Genomic DNA, 22,272 nt, shown 5'->3' with positions numbered 1-22,272 from the left:
GAGACAGACAGTCATGATGGAGGGATGATAGAGACAGACAGTCATGATGGAGGGATGATAGAGGAGAGACAGTGATGATGGAGGGAAGATAGAGGAGAGAGTGATGATGGAGGGATGATAGAGACAGACAGTCATGATGGAGGGATGATAGAGGAGAGAGTGATGATGGAGGGATGATAGAGAGACAGAGTAATGATGGAGGGATGATAGAGGAGAGAGTGATGATGGAGGGATGATAGAGAGACAGACAGTGATGAAGGAGGAATGATAGAGGAGAGACAGTGATGATGGAGGGATGATAGAGACAGACAGTCATGATGGAGGGATGATAGAGGAGAGACAGTGATGATGGAGGGATGATAGAGACAGACAGTGATGATGGAGGGATGATAGAGAGACAGACAGTGATGATGGAGGGATGATAGAAGAGAGACAGTGATGATGGAGGGATGATAGAGAGACAGACAGTGATGATGGAGGGATGATAGAGGAGAGACAGTGATGATGGAGGGATGATAGAGAGACAGACAGTGATGATGGAGGGATGATAGAGGAGAGACAGTGATGATGGAGGGATGATAGAGAGACAGACAGTGATGAAGGAGGAATGATAGAGGAGAGAGTGATGATGGAGGGATGATAGAGACAGACAGTGATGATGGAGGGATGATAGAGAGACAGACAGTGATGAAGGAGGAATGATAGAGGAGAGACAGTGATGATGGAGGGATGATAAAGACAGACAGTGATGATGGAGGGATGATAGAGGAGAGACAGTGATGATGGAGGGATGATAGAGAGACAGACAGTGATGATGGAGGGATGATAGAGAGACAGACAGTGACGATGGAGGGATGATAGAGGAGAGACACTGATCAGACCGGCAGACTCTGCATCACCTCAAACCCTTCATAGCACAGCAGGTCATCAGGGGCACACTGTGAGTGTCATCATCATGAACGTAAAGCATCACAGGGATCGAACCGGGTCAGTTCTGGTCCCTCACAAAGACCATAAACATGTTCACCTTCTCGGTCCGAGTGCTGAGCTCTCCGAACCGACTCTCCTCTGTCGCCGTCCCGGATAAAGCGTCTGATCCTCTGGTACCGGGAGGCTGGGAGCACCGGGCCCAGCGGGACGCCCTGTCCGCCGCCAGAGTTCGACTTCCTCGGCGCCGGCCTCTCCAAGCTGCGACCGGCACCGGCTTCCGACAGAGAGCGCAGGTAAGGGAAGGGGCACCGGACGGGTTGGACCTCAGGCTCCGAGGGGCCTGAGGGGCCGCCGGAAGAGATCGGCCCCGAGACCCCAGTGCGACCCGCTGACCTCTCTGCTCTCGGGACCTCCCGGACAAATGTCCTCCACTGGTATCTATCCAGGGTTGGATCCAGAACCCGGTTCCGGGGTTTCCTCGGAGCGGGCCACTGTGCTGTTGCACACGGCACGCTCGGCGGTCCACTCATGGCCGAACACCTTCACACTCCGCGGTGTCAGAAGCTTCACACAGAGGGAACCGCTCTGAAGCGTGGACCGGCAAACGCTTCCTGGCTCAACGGCTGCTGAAGCTCTTCCTGGGAGGAAGTGGGCGTGAGGGGAGCGCACCAGCTTCCCCCGGCCTGGTCCAATCACATCGTACCAGACGTTGGAGCCGCAGACTGTGGTTGTTCTGTATGAACTCAGCACGAAACCAATCTGCAACACTTCAGCGCACGGTTTACAACCAAAGTTGAAGAAATAAAGTCAAACCTCACTAAATAAAACCCAAAGTAAAGCAGGGAGACCACGAGTGAGAACTAGTCCCATACGGAGCAGGACGCACGCAACATGGACCGCTCCAAAATACAAGCTGTATAGAACTTCTAGTATATTCCCAGGGATCAGAGGTTAGACATTACAAATGTATATTTTCTGCTGTTCTTTCATGAGATTTAATTACTGCATTATTGAAATTACAGCATTGCACTCCTGCACCTCTGTTTTTCACTTCACTGCACTTGCATAATAAATGTGACAACAAAACTCTTGAACCTTGAAATATTAAATGATCCATATTTCTGAAGGGGAATTTCTCTTAGATATAAACTACAGCATTAGACCTTTCACCTGCTTGTCAAAGCCGCAGTACCCTATAAGTTACTGAGGTCTTATTACTCTTGGCATGGATACTTGTTTGGAGTCTGGAACCTCTGGTGACAAATGTGTACCACACCGGTACAAAACAGGTACAAATGCGGCCTTTAATTTGCGTGAAACAGTTTTTGTTCCTCTAAAGGTACAAAGCAGTACTTTATTCTAGCTCCATTAAAGTTCCACTGGTTCCACTGGGTGTATCTACAGAGCCGCCCTGGTCCCTGGTCCCCGGTCCCTGGTCCCTGGCCCCTGCCCTCCGTGGGAACCAGGGGATCATGAATATTGATGAGAGCAGAGAATTCCTACCCCGACCCCAGGCCTCAGTCCCCAGCGCCCCACGGGGAGGAAACATGGCCGCCCTGCCTTTGTCAGCGTGGGCAGGGGGGCCTGGGGGAGCACATGGCGCTGAGGGACAATGCACCACCAGCAGCTCCTCATTAGGAGGAAGTGGACTAAAACAGGCTGAGGATAAAAGAAAAGGAATTCATTAGAATTAGAAACTCTGAATAGAGAAGTGGTGAGACCCGTCAGACTGATCCGAGTACAACAAGTAGAACTAGCTGTAGAAAACAGTGAGGAGGCCTAAAACTCGAAGGAAGCTAGAGTGTTAATATTAATATGAATAATATTAATATTAAAACACAGATGACAGCATCTCAGCGTGCTGCTGTGATGCAGAGCGACACAACGAGCAGCGCTGTGTCGCTCTACACATATCAAAGCACGTGAATGTCAACTTTTGCTGAGTGTGTGTGTGTGTGACTGACCCACATATTCTCCTGTGATAATAACGCTGCATGTAGGTCATCACTAAGCAGCCTCAGTGGAACTGCCAAGGACTGGAAGCTGCCCAGTGCGACCAGTCTGCTACTGGTGGACACACTGGGAGCTGCCCGGTGCCGCTCTTGTACTTCACTACAGTACCACTCTTTAGTACTAAACTAATACAGACTGACTGTGTTGACTGTGAGGAGCAGCTAACACCACGAACAGCCTGAAGGAAACCCAGGTCTGGAAAGCGAAACGCCACTCCGGGTGGAGTTAGCGTTAGCTAATGAGCATCCACCCAGACGGTCAGACTGACGAGCAGAATCAGCTGATCAGCACGCAGCCGGAAGGAAAACATGGAAAGGGGACGTTCTGGACTTCAGACAAAGAGTTATGTTAGCCATAGGAGTTTGATATGAACATCAACTTTGTCAACATGTGCTGAAGTATATTTCACACACATAAAAGATAAATAAACATGGGAAGCATGCGATGAGGCTGCAGGATGCCACCAGGATGTTTGCTCAGGAGAGGAACAGTGTGAGACGGATCATTAGCGGCCGAGTGGCACTAATCCCTGGGCTCCTCCGTCACAATCCACATGTTGTGAAGCTGCAGCTGAAGCAGCTGCACGTTGACACGCAGCCCCACAATCCCAACACCGGGATTATAAAACATCATGTCCGCATCATAATCTGAGATCATCATCGCATTACAGGAAACCAGATTAAGACCAGATTTCTGACCAAAATCTAGATCTATTTGGGCGCGTTCACACCTTCTCAGCCTCCTCCCGGGTTTCCCTGCAGGTGCAAAAGGTCCAGGTTCAGAACCATGAGACGCAACAACTGGAAAAACTGTGAATTCCGAACATTCAACACTCACATCAAGTGGCGGGGAAAAAAGGACGAAGGGAGAACTAATGAAAGAATCTTTCTCTGCAGCACGAGCAGCGGTTTCGGTTCAGGGCTCAGGATCCATGATCCATAATACCCAGAATGCCGTGCATGGAAGTGCTTTGATCAAATTACTTCTAGAACTTGATTATTGCCAGTTCTGGCATGTAAACACAGCCTGAAACAGGGAATATCTTCACTACCGTGGCACCAAGATTCTTATCAAACACGTCAGATAATAAAGAACTCGATTTTCTGGTTTTCCGACACATAAAGTGCAACCAAAATGCAGTACTAGCATACTAGTTAGTTCATACAAGTTAAAACTAGTGAATGAAAATGACCAAGTTTAGTAGGTCTGAAACCAAATTACGTAACAACTAGTGTATGAAGAGTAGTGCTGCAACTAACGACTATTTTCATTATTGATTAATCTGTCGATAATTTCTCGACTCATCGTTTTGTCAATAAAATGACAGAAAATGCTGAAAAATGAAAGCCCAAGGCTCGTCCTCAAAGGTCTTGTTTTGTTCACAACCTAAAGGCATTCAGTTTACTGTCATACAGGACTAAATAAACCAAAAGATATTCACATTTAACAAGCTGAAATCAGAAAATTTGGAAATGTTCTTCTTAAAAAATGACTTAGAACAATGACTTAATTATCAAAATAGGTTGCGATTCATTTAATAGGTGGCAAGTAATCGATTCATTGATTGATCGACTTATCGTTGCAGCTCTAGTGAAAAGTACCAGAATGACCAACTACATCTGGTGAAATATTGTAGTACGCAAACACTGCACACTATCCTGGCGAGCGTATCCCACAATGCATTGCGAGGACAAGACAAAGGATAACATTTTCTAGGCAGTGTCGTCATGACAACGTGCTGAATGGAAGTGAAGCGGCAATATCACGATGGAGTATGTGGGATGTCCATGCTCAGAATGACATACTGTAATGTTCAGTAGCAGTACCGGACCAGACCAGGACACGTATTGTGGAAGAAGTGGAATCAGAGCGGCAGAGGCCCCAGAACACAGAGGAACTGCATGAAGAAAGGGTCTTCAATACTCTGCCCCATGCTCCTGTATTCCATCCGTTGCGACATTTAACCTCCGTGTTTCTGGGTTGCTCTGGGTAGGGAAGGGAAGTGAAGTCAGGCTCCTCGGAGTGGACCGCTGGATTAGAGAGCCGGATCCCGACTTCTCCTCAGACGCTCGTCATGCTGCTCACATGACGCACGATTCCTCTCAATCACATGATCTGCAGAATGCAACACAGAGCCAGAAGAAAGTCCTACTGGGTCCTGAAGAACTCACCAGGACGGTGGTTCATGCTTCTGGTCCCATTAGGCGACAACTTGTTGTCTTTCCTCGGCTCTGTCCCAGAAACCAAAGGCTGGGCTAAAAATAACCCCTGCAGCAGGCCATAAAAAGAGCAATTCATCAGCCTGTGGACACCAGCGCAGGGCTGGGGGGGGGGTGCAGGAACAAGAATTCTGTTGAAGGCCCTACAAAGCCCCCTCCAAACCTCCCTCAACACCCAAGTCCAGCGAATCCAGCGACATATTTTGGTCCACTAATTAATTAGCACCATAAACAGAAGGTCTAGTCAGAAGGTCTGGTTCCTGGTGTGAAACACAAGGTTATGCTGCACTTCATAGTGACACGGTTCAGATCCACGTCGATATCTTCAAAAAAGTTTGATCCGATGTCCGGAGACTCCTGAAGACCAGACTTATTTAAACATTCCAACAGATGTTCAAAGTCCACAATGTGATCGATCCTGTAGAACCGGATGGATCTCCAGGAAGATCACGCACTGTTTCAGAGGCCGCCTGTGATTTTCCACTGGGCCGCGGTCCTGAAATAGGACAGCAGTTTATTTTGGGCGTCAGATCGGACTGCTGTTGTTTCGGGGGGGGATATCCTGTCCTGATGAGGCCCGGCATGCGGCCGGCGCACTGGGAACCACCAGAGGAACTTTCCATTTCCGCTGCTGCTGCTGCCTCCCCATTGTCCAGCGAGCGACAGCAGAGAAGCTCCTGGACCCAGGTCTGGAATGTTAATACCCGGCTGGCTCTGGGTGGACCCTGTTTCAGCCTGGTAGCCGATCAATCCATTCTGGGTTTTTGATGTCTATACTGATCAGTTTTCTGATTAATTGGGTATCAGACATTACTTAAACGTTGAGGGTTGGAACTGGTGCTAAAGCTTTATTTATCCACATACAGAACCTCCAGATGATCAGGAACTCAATCCATCGGAAGGACGTTCTAGATGTATTGGTCGCTGACAGAATTATCTGGATTTCTGGGTGGTATAATATAGTAGAACTGGAAACTACCCACAGCAGCTAGACAGGCCGATAACCAGCGGCTAGACAGGTCCATAACCAGCGGCAAGACAGGCCGATAACCAGCGGCTAGACAGGCCGATAACCAGCGGCTAGACAGGTCCATAACCAGCGGCTAGACAGGTCCATAACCAGCGGCAAGACATGCCGATAACCAGCGGCTAGACAGGTCCATAACCAGCGGCAAGACAGGCCGATAACCAGCGGCTAGACAGGCCAATAACCAACGGCTAGACAGGTCCATAACCAGCGGCTAGACAGGTCCATAACCAGCAGCTAGACAGGCCCATAACCAGCAGGTAGACAGGTCCATAACCAGCAGCTAGACAGGTCCATGACCAGCAGGTAAACAGGTCCATGACCAGCAGCTAGACAGGTCCATAACCAGCAGGTAGACAGGCCCATAACCAGCAGGTAGACAGGTCCATAACCAGCAGGTAGACAGGTCCATAACCAGCAGCTAGACAGGTCCATAACCAGCAGGTAGACAGGTCCATAACCAGCAGCTAGACAGGTCCATAACCAGCAGGTAAACAGGTCCATAACCAGCAGCTAGACAGGTCCATAACCAGCAAGTAGACAGGTCCATAACCAGCAGGTAGACAGGCCCATAACCAGCAGGTAGACAGGCCCATAACCAGCAGGTAGACAGGTCCATAACCAGCAGCTAGACAGGTCCATAACCAGCAGCTAAACAGCTCCATAACCAGCAGGTAGACAGGTCCATAACCAGCAGCTAGACAGGTCCACTTCCCTTCCCGTTCCAACTAAAATTAAGCTCCACCCCTCTCTGGATTATTCCTTCAGATCAGCCAACGGGATTACACAGGAAGACATACGCTGCTGTGTGTGTGTGTGTGTGTGTCCTGCAGGCAGATTTAACAGGATTATAAAGAATCCTTTCTCCGTCTAATACACTTTGTCATCGCTTTCGGGAGAATTTACTGTCACGCTGATCACAGGGAATTTTATTAAATATAGTTCACAATATCTGCTTATGAATTCTAAATCATATCTAAGAATCCATTTCAATGATTTGAGTAATTTGAGCATTGCTTGTAGTATTTCAAGATTGATAACAATTAAGTAATAATTGAAGATTGTTAATGCGGAAGAAACAATGACGAAAATCATTCAAGGTCTCTGATGACCCAAAACTGAAACTGAGTATAATAATAAAAACTGTTTTTGATCAAATGCATTCAGCTTGTATTCTAAATTATATATATATATATACATAATTTTTTTTATTATTATTATAATTGTAAGAGGATAAAGAAGGAAAATTCTCTGAATTTTTAAGCCTAAAACAATCTGGAAAATCAACTGGTTTACATCTTGTATGAACCGCACTGTCACAAAGACATCGTGGTTGATGTTTCATGCAAATGGATCCACATACCAAGCAGGTATTAGTGAAAAACCAAACAAATTTGACCCAAGATATTCACTTGCTCTTGGTTAACTGACACGTCAGGTCTGGTTCTAAAATGAAGGAGATGATATTTACAGTATTATGACGTCATCATATTATTTACTACAAATGATTTATACAGTAAGACGCTATTATGACGTCATATTATTATTTACTATAAATTATATTTACAGAGCCCATGCTGCATTCAAAGAAAACTTGGAAAATCATGCTGCATTTCAGAGAACCTGGGAAACCGTAAAATGCGCCCAACACGATTAAGCTGGACCCTGTGTATTGCTGCCTGCAGCTATATTTATTATTATTATTATTATTATTATTATTATTATTGTTATTATTATTATTATTATTTAATTTTGTTCTGGGAAAAAACATTAAACCATTTGAAACAGAAGAACACGCTTCATGTCTGGTTTGAACCAGTATGTCACAAACATCTCCTGGTTGAAGTTTCATCCAAATCGATCGACATATGGAGCGGAAATTTGAGAAAGACCGACCAAATGTAACCAATATCAGAGACACGGTCCAATACATTTAGATTCTGACTCGGAAAGTACATTATACCGTGTCCAGTGTACGGTGTAGACTCGGTCGCTCTGTCCTGGTTAGAGATTACAAACGACACGTTTTTACGTGTATATATAGTATATTTATGTACTTTCTTACCTGGTACATGTCTGTGGATCTGTTGGATTTATAGTCGATCTCTTTGCCCCCCATTACTTTGCTGGATTAATGAAAAATACGAAGCAAAACTAGTGACCACGTCAAGTCGAATCCACTTGAATGTACGACTGAGAAGACAAGATCGCTGAAAAGATCCAGAAAAATAGAAACCGTGCAATGGTAATTACTCACACAAATACCACAACATTTTTCCTATTTCATAGAAACGTAGCTTATTGAAAAAGTAATTCAAGGAAAAAAGACACCACTAAAATTACAAAACTTTGTTTACTTTCGTAAATCTACATAAATACGTTACTTCAAACATGTGACATCAACAGCCAATCGTACAGCAGGAGCGCTGGCGCTTCGTCCACTCGGCAGCGCGCAGAGGGGATGAGACCCCCCCCGGAGCTGATGCGGCGGGCCCACCTTAAATTCCAATTTGAACTGGAACTCGCACTCCTCCCAACCTGAGCCAGGCGTGGCCCCCATCCCCGCAATGGGAGAGTTATTAAAGAATCCGTGGTAGGAGAGAGTCCCTCAGTCCGCTCCAAACGTCCCCCCATATAATCACACAGCGCAGATTGAGGAAGCTCTGAAACCTGTAATACGTACCTAACATGACTAACCCTAACCCTGTGTATTACTGCAGCTCTTTCATATTATTATTACCTTCTATTAATGGAAAGCAAGTTGAGTTGCATGTTGTGTATGAAATGTGCTGTACAAATAATTATATATTTAATATGACAACTATATAAATGATTATTATTATTATTATTATTATTATTATTACAGTTATTATTATTATTACTATAACTCTGTAGAGAAAAGTATTTGATTTGGACAGAAACTCTCACTCAGAAACTCTAATTAATACAGACGTCTTAACTCCAAGACGACAAATATTAACTTCAGATTTATTTCGAAGCCCCAATGAAGAGCTTTCATCCATCCTCTGGAAGCTGCTGATCTGAGCCTTGGTGACGTAACCATGACAACAACTCTGGCAAAAGTTTGTTAAATACACTGAACACACATTTAAAGCTGCTCTGGAAGAGAAGAGAACAGCCACTGAAGAACGTTCTGATCCGGAGAAAGAACCTTAGGAAGAACCACACACCGCCAGAACACCGTCAGAACACCGCCAGAACATCATCAGAACACTGTCAGAACACCGTCAGAACATCACCAGAACACTGCCAGAACAACACCAGAACACCGTCAGAACACCGCCAGAACACCGTCAGTACCGTCTTTCCTACTGTGAGGAAATTAGCCACAAGAGAAAGTTGATCAACAAAGGTGTTTTGGCACCGCAGGAATGTTTTCATAGTTAGAAGAAATTTTGGAGGAACCGTCCTTTTTTTTGTGTCCGCACTGTGGGAACTACACCATGTTCCAAATTATTATGCAAATGATATTTTTCTCTGGTTTTCCTAAATAGTCGATGCAAATGACAGTCAGTTTAATTTCAAGTCATCAACCTCCCAATGATAACAGTATTTTTTCAAAAATAAAAAACTCAAAATGCACTGTTCCAAATTATTATGCTCAAGTTTGTGCTTATGTTTCAAAACATCTTATAGGTTGTTAAGAACTGAAAATGGTCATTTGTTGAATGTGCAGCATTAGGAGTCATATTTACTGACATCAAAAGCTATTTCAATCAACAACATCTTAACAGGCCAAGTTCCATGTTGACATAGGAGCCTTCTGTCATATCACCTTCACTGTTCTTGCCTCCATTGAACTTGTGAGTTTTTGGAGAGTTTCTGTTGAATTTCTTTGCAGGACGTCAGAACAGCCTCCCAGAGCTGCTGTTTTGATGCCAACTGCCTCCACCCTCATAGATATTTTGCTTGAGGATGCTCCAAAGGTTCTCAATAGGGTGGAGGTCAGGGGAGGATGGGGGCCACACCATGAGTTTCTATCGTTTTATGCCCATAGCAGCCAATGACACAGAGGTATTCCTTGCAGCATGAGATGGTGCATTGTCGTGCATGAAGATGGTTTTGCTACGGAAGGCCCGGTTCTTCTTTTTGTACCATGGAAGAAAGTGCTCAGTCACAAACTCTATATACTTTACCAAGGTCATTTTCACACCTTCAGGGGCCCTAAAGGGGCCCACCAGCTCTCTCCCTGTGATTCCGGTCTAAAACATGACTCCGCCACCTTCTTGCTGACGTGGCAGCCTTGTTGGGACATGGTGGCCATCCACCAACCATCCACTACTCCATCCATCTGCACCATCCAGGGTTGCACGGCACTCATCAGTAAACAAGACTGTTTGAAAACGAGTCTTCATGTATTTCGGGGCCCCCTGCAACCCTTTCTGCTTGTGAGCATTGCTTAGGGGAGGGGGCAATAGTAGCTTTATGCACAACTGCAAGCCTCTGGAGGATCCTACACCTTGAGGTTGGTTGGACTCCATAGGCACCAGCAGCTTCAAATACCTGTTTGCTGCTTTGTAACTGCATTTTAGCAGCTGCTCTCTTCCTTCCATGAATTTGTGGCAGGAACCTTCCTCATTCTGCCTTTACCTGCACCAACCCGTCTGTGCTCCGAATCAGCCACAAATCTCTTCACAGTACGATGATCACGCTTAAGTTTTCCTAAAATATCTAATGTTTTCATACCTCATCCAAGGCGTTGCACTATTTGAGGCTTTTTGGCAGCAGAGATCCTTTTTCTTAATAATGTGGAACGTCCTTCTTAAGTAGTTTTCCTGTAATTGGGCTCCTGGCAAACTAATAATCACAGGTGTCTGAGGTTGATTCCAGTGATCCAAAGAGCCCTGAGACACAATACCATGCATGAGTTGAATTGAAAAACAAACAATTTCATGTTTATGACACTTCAATCCAATTTGCATTATAGTTTGGAACACGGTATGAAAGGTTCATAGTTCTTAGAACGCCATGTTGAGGGACTTTCTTTTAGCTCCTACAGAAACTAACTGACACAAGAGGAACCTTCAGTGACGTGTGTGCATCACTGAAGTCAGTGATGTGTGCGTAAGTGCACAGTGATTGGTCCAGATATAAGTGTGCGGTTATTGGTCCAGATGTAAGTGTGCGGTGATTGGTCCAGATGTAAGTGTGCGGTGATTGGTCCAGATGTAAGTGTGCGGTGATTGGTCCAGATGTATGTGTGCGGTGATTGGTCCAGATGTATGTGTGCGGTAATTGGTCCAGAAGTAAGTCCCTCACCTCTGGTGCACTGCGCACAATCTGTCCGGTTGATTCACATCCCTCTGTGTGCGGACCAGCCCACATACACTCAGCAGTAATAAAAAAATAACCAATAAAAATAAAAAACAATAAGAAATATTATTTTTATTGTAGATTTATTTTATTTTCCAGCGTTAAGTGAATGAAACAAAAAATCCTGAAAAACGTCCGATGCGAGTCTGTGCCTTATGAAAGTCAGAACTTACTTTTAAATTACGTCTTGTAGATCTAATATGAGTGAAGATTCAGCAACCGGATTGCTTATTTCTCATCTCAAATTTGTTCAGAAACAGATTTTGGTTAAATCAGTGAAAGTTAGGGGGTAAATACAACACAGAGCTTGTGCTAAAATCTCATTGGCTGACGTCAGTTCAGCGTCACGTCAGCGTCACGTCAGCGTCACGTCAGCGTCACGTCAGCGTTCCTATAAGCAGAGTGAATGCAACCAGAAAAAAAAAAACATGACGGTATCTAGTTCTCAGGTACCTTCCCAGTTCCTAGTTCCCCCCTAGGGGCTCCCCGCAACTGCTTGGTCAGAAAAAGGGCATCATGTTATCTATGGACCAACAGAAGTGGCAACAGATTGCCGAGCTGACAACCACGCATCAGCTGTTGGTTGCCAAGACTGACAAAGTGGTTGCCAAACTTAGATTGATTGATCAATGGATTTTTTCACAGACCATCAGGTATACTTCACTGGTTGACAACCATGCAACCAGAACATACAACATGGCTGACAATTGCCACAAATCTGGTTGCCCGGGGAAACCGTTATGGTCGAGCCCTGTACTTTGGTGACCTCCTGTAGAAAATGATGTGTAGTTACTAATGAAGTTTTTGTGTGAGTCAGTTGAGCCTTCACCCTGCAGAGCTGCTGGCTGAGCTCATCCACCCAAACTGGAGCTGACGTCACACCATTCAATACACTGTGACCCCCGTCTGTCTGCCTGTCTGTCTGCCTGCCTGCCTGTCTTCCTGCCTGTCTGTCTGTCTGTGAGTGTTAGGAAAGTGCAGATTGGTTCAAAGGAAACACACCCAGCTCAGATCAGGGAAGGAGAGAAGGAGACGGAGGGAGGAAGGGGGATGAAGAGAAAGGGATAGAGGGCTCAGCAGAGCTCAACTGTCACTTTTAAACAACAGTGCAACATCAATAATACATAAATAATACATCATATTTTGAGTAAAACCAAACAAACTACTTGACTGTCATCAAGCCTCCAGCGAACCCACTAACAACACATCAACCAGACCAAGACTAAGAGTATTAGTACACTACACTGTACTTTACATTACATCGCATTGATCAGACGCTTTTATCCAAAGCCACTTACAATTGTTCAAACAGCGACGGACGCAGCCATCAGGAGCAATTAGGGGTTAAGTGTCTTGCTCAAGGACACTACAGCATGCTAGCAGGAGGAGCCTGGGATCCAACCAGCAACCTTTAGATTACTAGACCACCAGCTCTACCTCCTGAGCTACCGTCCCCTGTACTACAGTACTACATTTACTCCAATCTAATTAGTATTAGTACTGTAGTTAGTGTAGTACTGTAGTACAGTAGTACAGTAGTACAGTGTAGTAGTGTAATACAGTGTAGTGTGCAGTACTGTAGTGGTGAAGCGCAGCGTTGTGCGTAAAACTGTAGTAGGGTAATATAGGGTAGTGTAGTATGTAGTACTGCAGTAGTGTAATACAATATAGTGTAGTGTGTAGTACTGTAGTAGTGTAATACAGTGTAGTGTAATGTGTAGTACTGTAGTAGTGCAATACAGTGTAGTGTAGTGCGTAGAACTGTAGTGGTGCAATACAGTTTAGTGTAGTATGTAGTACTGCAGTAGTGTAGTGGTTAGTACTGTAGTAGTGTAATATAGTGTAGTGTAATGTGTAGTACTGTAGTAGTGTAATACAGTGTAGTGTGTAGTACTGCAGTAGTGAAATACAGTGTAGTGTGTAGTACTGCAGTAGTGTTATACAGTGTAGTGTGCAGTACTGCAGTAGTGTAATACAGTCAAGTGTGTAGTATTGCAGTAGTGTAATACTGTGTAGTGTAGTATGTGGTAATGAGGTAGTGTAATACAGTGTAGTGTGTAGTAGTGTAATACAGTGTAGTGCGTTGTAGTGTAATACAGTGTAGTGTGTGAAAGTGTAATACAGTCTAGTGTGTAGTAGTGTAGTAGTGTAATACAGTGTAGTGTGTAGTAGTGTAATACAGTGTAGTGTGTAGTAGTGTAGTAGTGTAATAGTGTAGTGTGTAAAAGTGTAATACAGTGTAGTGTGTAGTTGTGTAGTATTCTAATACAGTGCAGTGTGTTGTAGTGTAATACAATGTAGTGTGAAGAAGTGTTATACAGTGTAGTGTGTAGTAGTGTAATACGGTGTAGTAGTGTAATACAGTGTAGTGTGTAGTAGTGTAATACAGTGTAGTAGTGTAATACAGTGTAGTAGGGAAATACAGTGTAGTATGTAGTGTGTAGTAGTGAAATACATGTAGTGTGTAGTAGTGTAATACAGTGTAGTGTGTAGTAGTGTAATACAGTGTGGTGTGTAGTAGTATAATACAGTGTAGTAGTGAAATACAGTGTAGTATGTAGTGTGTAGTAGTGAAATACAGTGTAGTGTGTAGTAGTGTAATACAGTGTACATTACATTACATTACATTTAGCAGACGCTTTTATCCAAAGCCACTTACAATTGTTCAATCACCGACGGACGCAGCCATCAGGAGCAATGAGGGGTTAAGTGTCTTGCTCAAGGACACTACAGCATGCTAGCAGGAGGAGCCTGGGATCCAACCAGCAACCTTTAGATCACTAGACCACCAGCTCTACCTCCTGAGCTACCATCCCCGTGTAGGGTGTAGTAGTGTTACACAGCGAAGTGTGTAGTAGTTTAATAGTGTTATACAGTGTAGTGTGTAGTAGTGTAATACAGTGTAGTGTGTAGTAGTTTAATAGTGTTATACAGTGTAGTGTGTAGTAGTGTAATACAGTGTAGTGTGTAGTAGTGTGTTTTACTGCTCTAGTGGTGTTTTGTGTTATTGTACCTCATGTGGAAGTGTGTTTTCTCTTTGAGGAAATAAATGATGAAACAGATGAAGCTTCAAGTTCAAGTGAGAAGATAACAAATACAAGCTGAACTTTAAAATCAACTGGGACTCAACATCATCACATCATCACTTGATCACATCATCACTTGATCACATCATCACTTGATCACACCACATCCCATCATCACATCATCACATGACCACATGACATCATCACTTGATAGCATCATCACATCACATCATCACATTATTGATCTTTCAGCTGTATTGAAAGATTGTGAAATTCAGACACTGACATAATACACAACACTGCATTTTAAATGAGTGCCGATCAGAAAGGTGTTCATGAAGTCATCGTTTTAAATGAATACCTAGTTTAGTTCTGATGTACTTCATGATGCCACGAGCCTCAGGGGGATTCTACACACATCTGATTGTTAACTACAATGACATAACGACATAATAAACAGCTGCTCATCAGTCAGGTTTAGACCCTGGTTTAGTCTTTTTAAAGCTAGTTTATCACAGACTTAGGGCTTTTTACATCCAACTTTCTAAGCCCTGGTTCAGTTTTTTTTAATCTAGTTGACCACAGAGTTTAGGCATTTTAAAACCTATTTTTTAAATCCTGGCATAGTCTTTTTAAAGGGTTAAGTCTCTTCAGACCCCGGCTCAGTCTTTTTAAAGCCTGGTTCCGTCATTTGAAAGCTAGTTTAGTCTCTTTAGACCCTGGCATAGTGTTTGAACCCCGGTTCAGTCTCTTTAAGCCCTGGTTCAGGCTTCAGGGACCCTCCTGGTCCAAGACCTGAACCCCACCTTCCCGGACAGGGGACCCGGTGGGTGTGGTGCTCTGGTCTTACCGTGGACCCGGACCCAGCCCTGTTGCTGGCTCAGGGACTCCTCCAGGATCTGCTGGACCAGCGGCTCCAGGGCGCTCGGCGGCCCCGGGGAGCTCAGCCCTCCATGCGGCTCCACGTCGCCGGACAGGGACCCCGTCTCCATGGCTAACCGGGGGAAAGTCCCGGGAGGAGGCCGTGACCTGGAGGGGGGGGGTGGGGGACTTTCACCGCCCGGCGTGGGAGTCCGTGGAACGGGGCTTTTAATCCAACAGCTGCTGCTCCGGGGCTCAGCGGCGCGGCGCTCAGAGAGCCGCAGCCCAGCGGCCACACGGCGGAAGCCCCGCCGACCGGGGGCTCCTGCTTCCCGGGCTCAGGGTGAAGCTCGGGTCCCCGGGAGGTCCGGCAGGGAGCGGGGGAGTTGTGTCTGAGGCCAGGCGGGGTCCGGGCGTCGCGGGCCGGCTTGGCGTGTGGCTGTGGGTCGGCGGCCGCTCCGTCCGCGCGTCTCCCGCGCCGTGCACTGCTCCGAGCGGGAGCGCGCCCCGCTCAGCGCGCGCTCCCTCAGGGTTTTTATTGAAGGTTTTTACAAAAACTCATCAAATGGAAGAAAAACAAGAAAAATATAAAAGTCATGAAAGACGCAGAGCAAACCAACAACAACCACAACCATCATCATCATCATCATCATAAATACTTTTTGTTTCGAAATGATGCAGACAGACAGGCAGACAGACAGACAGACAGGCAGACAGACAGGCAGACAGGCAGACAGACAGACAGGCAGACAGGCAGACAGACAGGCAGACAGGCAGACAGACAGACAGGCAGACAGGCAGACAGACAGACAGGCAGACAAACAGGCAGACAGACAGACAGACAGACAGGCAGACAGGCAGACAGACAGGCAGACAGGCAGACAGGCAGACCCACTACTCCACGTCATTGAGTATAATGTGGTGGAACCTGCAGAGTTTGAGTTTCTCGACTTTGTTGTTGTTTTAGAAACTTCTCAAAAATCTCAAACTTCTTCGGCGTTGATTTTCCGCTGACGTCATCAGGCCTTCCTGCTTGCACGCATCGAACAAGTTGATGCAGAAATATGTACAGAAATCAATGAATAAATACATGTAAAAATAGATATGAAAATAAATGAAGAAATGTATATGGAAATAAAATAATATATGTTTTATATATATATATATATATATATATATATATATATATATATATATATATATATATATATATATATATATATATATATATATATATATATATATATATATGTTGTTGTATATTGAAAATAAATAAAGACACGTGGACGGAAATAAATAAATATATGTTAAAATATATATGAAAATACATAAAGAAATGTATATGTAAATAAATGAATATATATATATATATATATATGTAGAAATATATATGAAAATAAATAAATACATGTCTATGGAATTGAATGAAAAAATACATGTAAACATATATATGAAAATAAATAAAGAAGTGTATATAGAAATAAATTAATAAATAAATGTAGAAATATATATGAAAATAAATTAAGTAATGTATCTCGAAATAAATAAATGCAAATATATGGAAATAGATTTAAGAAATATATTTGGAAATAAATGACCACATAAATGTGAAAATAAATATTAAAATGAATTTAATAAAGCAGTAATAAATTAGGATTGACACCAATTTATATTTCTATATTATTTCCTGATTCATCAATCTTTTTCTGTATATATTTTCCAATATTTTTTTTATTACTCTTTAAATTTCCCACATTTATTTATTATTTTATTCATTTATTTATCATTGTGGCACTTTCAGGATTCCATAGTGGGGGTTAATGGAAAAAAGAGGAAAAAAACATTTGGGGAAAAACCAAAAAACACACCACCTTGTAGATCCCCCAAGAATATTCATCAAACCGATTCCAATAGAAACAACAAATAGTTCCATGTGACCGTCACAAATGAAGGATTTGGGTTAGTCAGAGCTCTGTCTTCTTACCAACAGCACTATAACCTGCTCTCTTCATCATCCCTAGGACCTTCAGAGACGGGACCTCGCAACCGGAACCTGCCGGGCCCGGATCCGGGGACAAGCCGTCTAGCACCGCTTCCATCCAAAAACTCCCATCATCGACTTCCCAGATACAACAGCCGTGTTATGAGGACACGGGTTCGGCGTCAGAGTAGAAACCACTGACCCCTGCTGCGGTTCTGCTTTCTACCCAGAGACCATCACGGGTGAATAAACTATGTGGGATGTTAAAGAAAATCCACATTTTTAGTTTCACAAATTCTGCTTTTTTTTTTGATATGGAGATCAATCATATTTCGATCTTTAGCCTCTAGATCTGGAATGTTGGGTGAAGGGAGCTGCTCAGACCGATATTTAAATCATACTTGAAGTTGAAGATTCAGAATGGTAACACCAGGGGGAGAAGGTGGTGTCGGTCCATCCCTAATATCATGCAGCAGTCACGGGATATAAAAGGTGAAAAGAGGTAAAGCTTTAAATGTGCACAGAGCGCACATGTGCAGTTAATAAAAACAACAAAAGAAACTGGGGGAACCGAGCGGCCGTGGAGGGTTAAAGTATCTGTCTGTTGGGCGATGGACATCTCACCGGCTTCCTCTTTTCAACAACCCAAAAGGTGCAACCCGGCAATGAGGGCGCCAACAATAAATAGGACTATTTCGGTGAAAATGAGAAGAGGTTGTTCTGTTTTCTAAAATTCAGAATAAATGTACAGTACATGCTTTTTTTTTGTTCCTATAAAGTACGTGCCTTCCGTTGCTGTTGCGCAGTAACAGGTATGAATGGTTTAAAAAAAACAAAAACACACTTTTCGTGCAAATAAAAAACATTAATGAGTAACAGAACACTAACTGATCGGGTACAGTCAATTTAAAAGAAACAAATGAATCCAACCCTGACATCAACCAGTTGAAGCCAGTAGTTGCATTACTCTTCAGCAAACCTGTACAAGTTGAACTGCATCATATTTTTTGACATTTTCATCCCTGCATTGTAAGAGTTGCTCACCCAATTAAATCCACCACCAAGACGGCCACCATTTCTGTCCATCATTTCTTGCAAGAGACAATTACAAAATAGAATATTTCATTTTGTGATTCAGCTATATCCAAATGTGCATGAGGTCCAGGTTTTATGGTGATAATAGGATCAATTGAAGACGTTGGGTATATACAGTGTTACATGCCTCCTGCCAAAATCAACCAACAAAAATCTACCAACACATCAGGCGTGCCTCATAAAGACATCAGAACCATAAAGTAGGAAATGTAGAACATCGTTCACCTCACCACCGCCGAAGCGATGTCACAACAGGGGACAGGGGACATAGGAGATGGTAGCTCAGGAGGTAGAGCTGGTGGTCTAGTAATCTAAAGGTTGCTGGTTCAATCCCAAGCTCCTCCTGCTCGCATGCTGTAGTGTCCTTGAGCAAGACACTTAACCCCTCATTGCTCCTGATGGCTGCGTCCGTCGGTGTTTGAATAATTGTAAGTCGCTTTGGATAAAAGCGTCTGATCAATGTAATGACAACAACAGATTTAGCGACTCAGACGTTTTTACCTTCAGGAGGTGCTGAAGGAGTGGAAGCCGGGGCGTCCATGTGCCGGTCACCGCGCTGACGGAGAGGGGTGAGATGGGGGAGGTTCTAAAAGAGTGGGATCCCACCCCGGCCCTTTCCAGTAAGCATCTCTGGCCCAACCAGAGCGCAGACGTGACCGTCCACAGCACCGCTACTCGAATGCCCTCTACCCCCCCTGCCGGGCCGCACTTCCCTCATACGGTACCCCACCGCGTGGAGACCCGGCTGTACCCCTGCCACAGCCTGAACACAAACACGATGCCCCGGGTCGACAAACTCCTTCACCTTGACTGATTTAACCAAGGGCTTCTGACAGATTCATCAAGTGGGTGTTCGGCACCCTCTGGTACTCCTGGGGCGCACATTTCCCCTGTGGTCGGGCCACGCAACGCTGCAGTGGCTCCACTGCATGAAGGGGACCAACGTGCGGATCACCCGTTGATACCCGGCTCTTCAGCCCTTTAAGTTCAAAGTGACCCATAGGCCGGGGGCGCAGATATCGGCAACCTCCTCTGGTTGGGGTGGGCTGGTGGCCGGACAGCCTAAGTCGGGCGCTGGGGGTACGTGGCAGGCAGGGGGCGTGGTTAAGCCATGGTCTGCAGGTGACAGCGTTGGGGTTGTCCTGCGTCAGCACAGCGGTACCAGGTCGGCCCAATCGGTCCCATTGACGTTGATTGGCCCGACCCGCCTGGAAGAGTTGTCATGTGTGTTGTTTGTCTTGCAGTGAGGGATGGCATAGTGCAGGAGATCCTACGGATCGGATCACTAGACCGACCCTGATGCTGGAACCTAAATGAAGACAAGGGCAAAGAGACAAAAGGAGGCCGCGTTCATACAAAAACACAGACACATCCTGATGACGGATGGACTAAAAATAAATCCTGAAAAGGCGCATGCCATCAAACACATGCCGAAACCAACAGAGGCTAAAGCAGCTCAGAGGCTACTGGGTATGGTCAATTACCTGGCCAGGTTTTGCCCTGATCTCTCAGACAGTTGTCAGGTGTTGAGACAATTGACACACAAAGACTATGTAACTGGACGGCACGACATGAGAAAGTGTTCCGCAAACTGAAAGAGACGACTGCAAATGCTCCAGTGCTGAAATATTACGACCCAGATGAAGAACTGTATATTGCGACGCCTCAGACACAGGTTTGGGTGCGACGCTCGTGCAGAGGGGTAAGCCCGTCGCATTCGCAAGCAGAGCGCTCACACAAACAGAGCCAAACATTGACAAAGAGTTCTCAGCTCTGGCATTCGGTATGGAAGAGCTCCACCAGTACAGTCACGGCTGCTAAGTTAGTGTTCAAAGTCATCACAAGCCCTTATAGAGCATCGTGAGAAAGCTACAACCGAATACACCCAAAAGACTTTGGAGAAAGATGCCGTGCATTCAGAAGTATGATCTGGACGTAGTGTACGTACCAGGAAAAGACTTGTTGCTGGTGGGCACCGTGAGCAGAGCCTTTCTTCACGAGTGTTCATCCGATGGCTCAGCAGAAGCTGAACTAGAGTGTTAATATGGCACAACACTCATCTCTGAAGACCGACTCAATGCGACCGTTCTGCGACAAAAGGGGATAAAACTGCAGATTCTTTGTCAATACCATGGGCCAGGAATGGCCAATCGACAAGAAGAAGACATCAAGTGAAATCAGGCCGTACGTCTCATTCCGGGAGGAGCTGAGCTATCGGGAGTGAACGGTGTTGAGGGGTGAAGGTGCCGCCGTCGCTGATGCAGCGATGAGAGAGATTACTCTGTTTACACTCCCGTTTCCCCGGTGTGAGGACGCCTTCGGAGGGCGAGGGAGTGTCTCCTGGCAGAGCCTGAAGCACCAGATCCAGAAGTACGCAGCCAAGTGTGACATCCGCAGGCCAGTGGACAGTGAACCACAGAAAGAAACACCGTGCTCACATGAAACGCCGAGCGGACCTTGGGCACAGACCACAGATCTGATCTCAGAATGACTGCAACATAAACCTGAACAGCACTTCCTGTTGTTACAGTGTATATATTTATTAAAGTCTGTAATGTCACAGTGTTTAAACAAACTATCATGTGAAATATGCACACCTCTTGTTTTATACCTGTCACAACTGTGTCATTATGCGGAAATACCTAAGCGCTGGTTGCTGCTATCGACCAATCACAACGCAGTATTCCACGGAGCTGTGGCCTAAACCAATCAACTTGACTTCCTTCCCACCAGAGTGCTGCCCCCTAGTGGTGAGACAGCCACATGGAGCTGTACGACTGCCACAACCACTCTGATCCCAGGTCTCAGACACTCCATGATACTCACTTAATACACACATTATACTCATATAATACTCACATATGACTCATGTAACACTCACATAATACTGATATAATACATACATAACACTCACATAATACTCCCATAATGATCACATAACACTTACATAATACTCACACATTACTCATATAATGCCCATTTAATACTCACATATTACTCATATGGGACTCACATAATACACACATTATACTCATATAATACGCACACAATACTCACATAATTCTCATATAACACTCACATAATACTCACATAATTCTCATATAACACTCACATAATACGCACATAATACTCATATAATACTCATAAAATACTTATCTAATACACACACACAATACTCAGATTATACTCACAAAATATTCACATAATACTCATATAATACTTGTATAATACTCACATAATACAAATACAAAACTCCTATAATACGCACATAATTCTCATATAATACTCACATAATACTCATATAATACTCACATAATACTCGTATAATACTCACATAATTTTCATATAATACTCATATAATACTTACATAATACTCAAATTATACAAACATAATACTCACATAATGCTCATATAATGCTCATATAATACTCACATAACTCACATAATACTCATAAAATACTCACACTATACTCAAATGATACAAATATAACTCACACAATCCTCACACCATAGTGACATACTACTCACACAATACTCATAATACTCACATAATACTAATTTAAAACTCACATATTACTCATATGATACTCACATAATACTAATTTAAAACTCACATGTTACTCATACGATACTCACATAATACTAATTTAAAACTCACATGTTACTCACACGATACTCACATAATACTAATTTAAAACTCACATGTTACTCATACGATACTCACATAATACTAATTTAAAACTCACATATTACTCATACGATACTCACATAATACTAATTTAAAAC

General features: G+C 44.2%; 1 protein-coding gene across 2 annotated transcripts in view; it reads right to left on the bottom strand.

The window, feature by feature from the left end:
• Nucleotides 1-15,879, bottom strand: part of rasal2 (RAS protein activator like 2) — a 61,009-nt gene extending 45,130 nt beyond the window's left edge. For both annotated transcript variants that reach the window (XM_080010816.1, XM_080010817.1), the window contains exon 1: nt 15,400-15,879. In XM_080010816.1, coding sequence (XP_079866942.1) covers nt 15,400-15,541 — 142 coding nt within the window. In that variant the 5' untranslated portion in view covers nt 15,542-15,879. The remainder of the gene's footprint in view (nt 1-15,399) is intronic.
• Between the last annotated feature and the right edge of the window lie 6,393 nt (nt 15,880-22,272).

This window comes from Zeus faber, assembly GCF_960531495.2.
Source record: "Zeus faber genome assembly, chromosome: 12".
In the NCBI taxonomy this organism is placed as follows: Eukaryota; Metazoa; Chordata; class Actinopteri; order Zeiformes; family Zeidae; genus Zeus; species Zeus faber.
The sequence above is the reverse complement of the archived record's forward strand: the minus strand, read 5'-3'. Positions and strand labels throughout refer to the sequence as shown.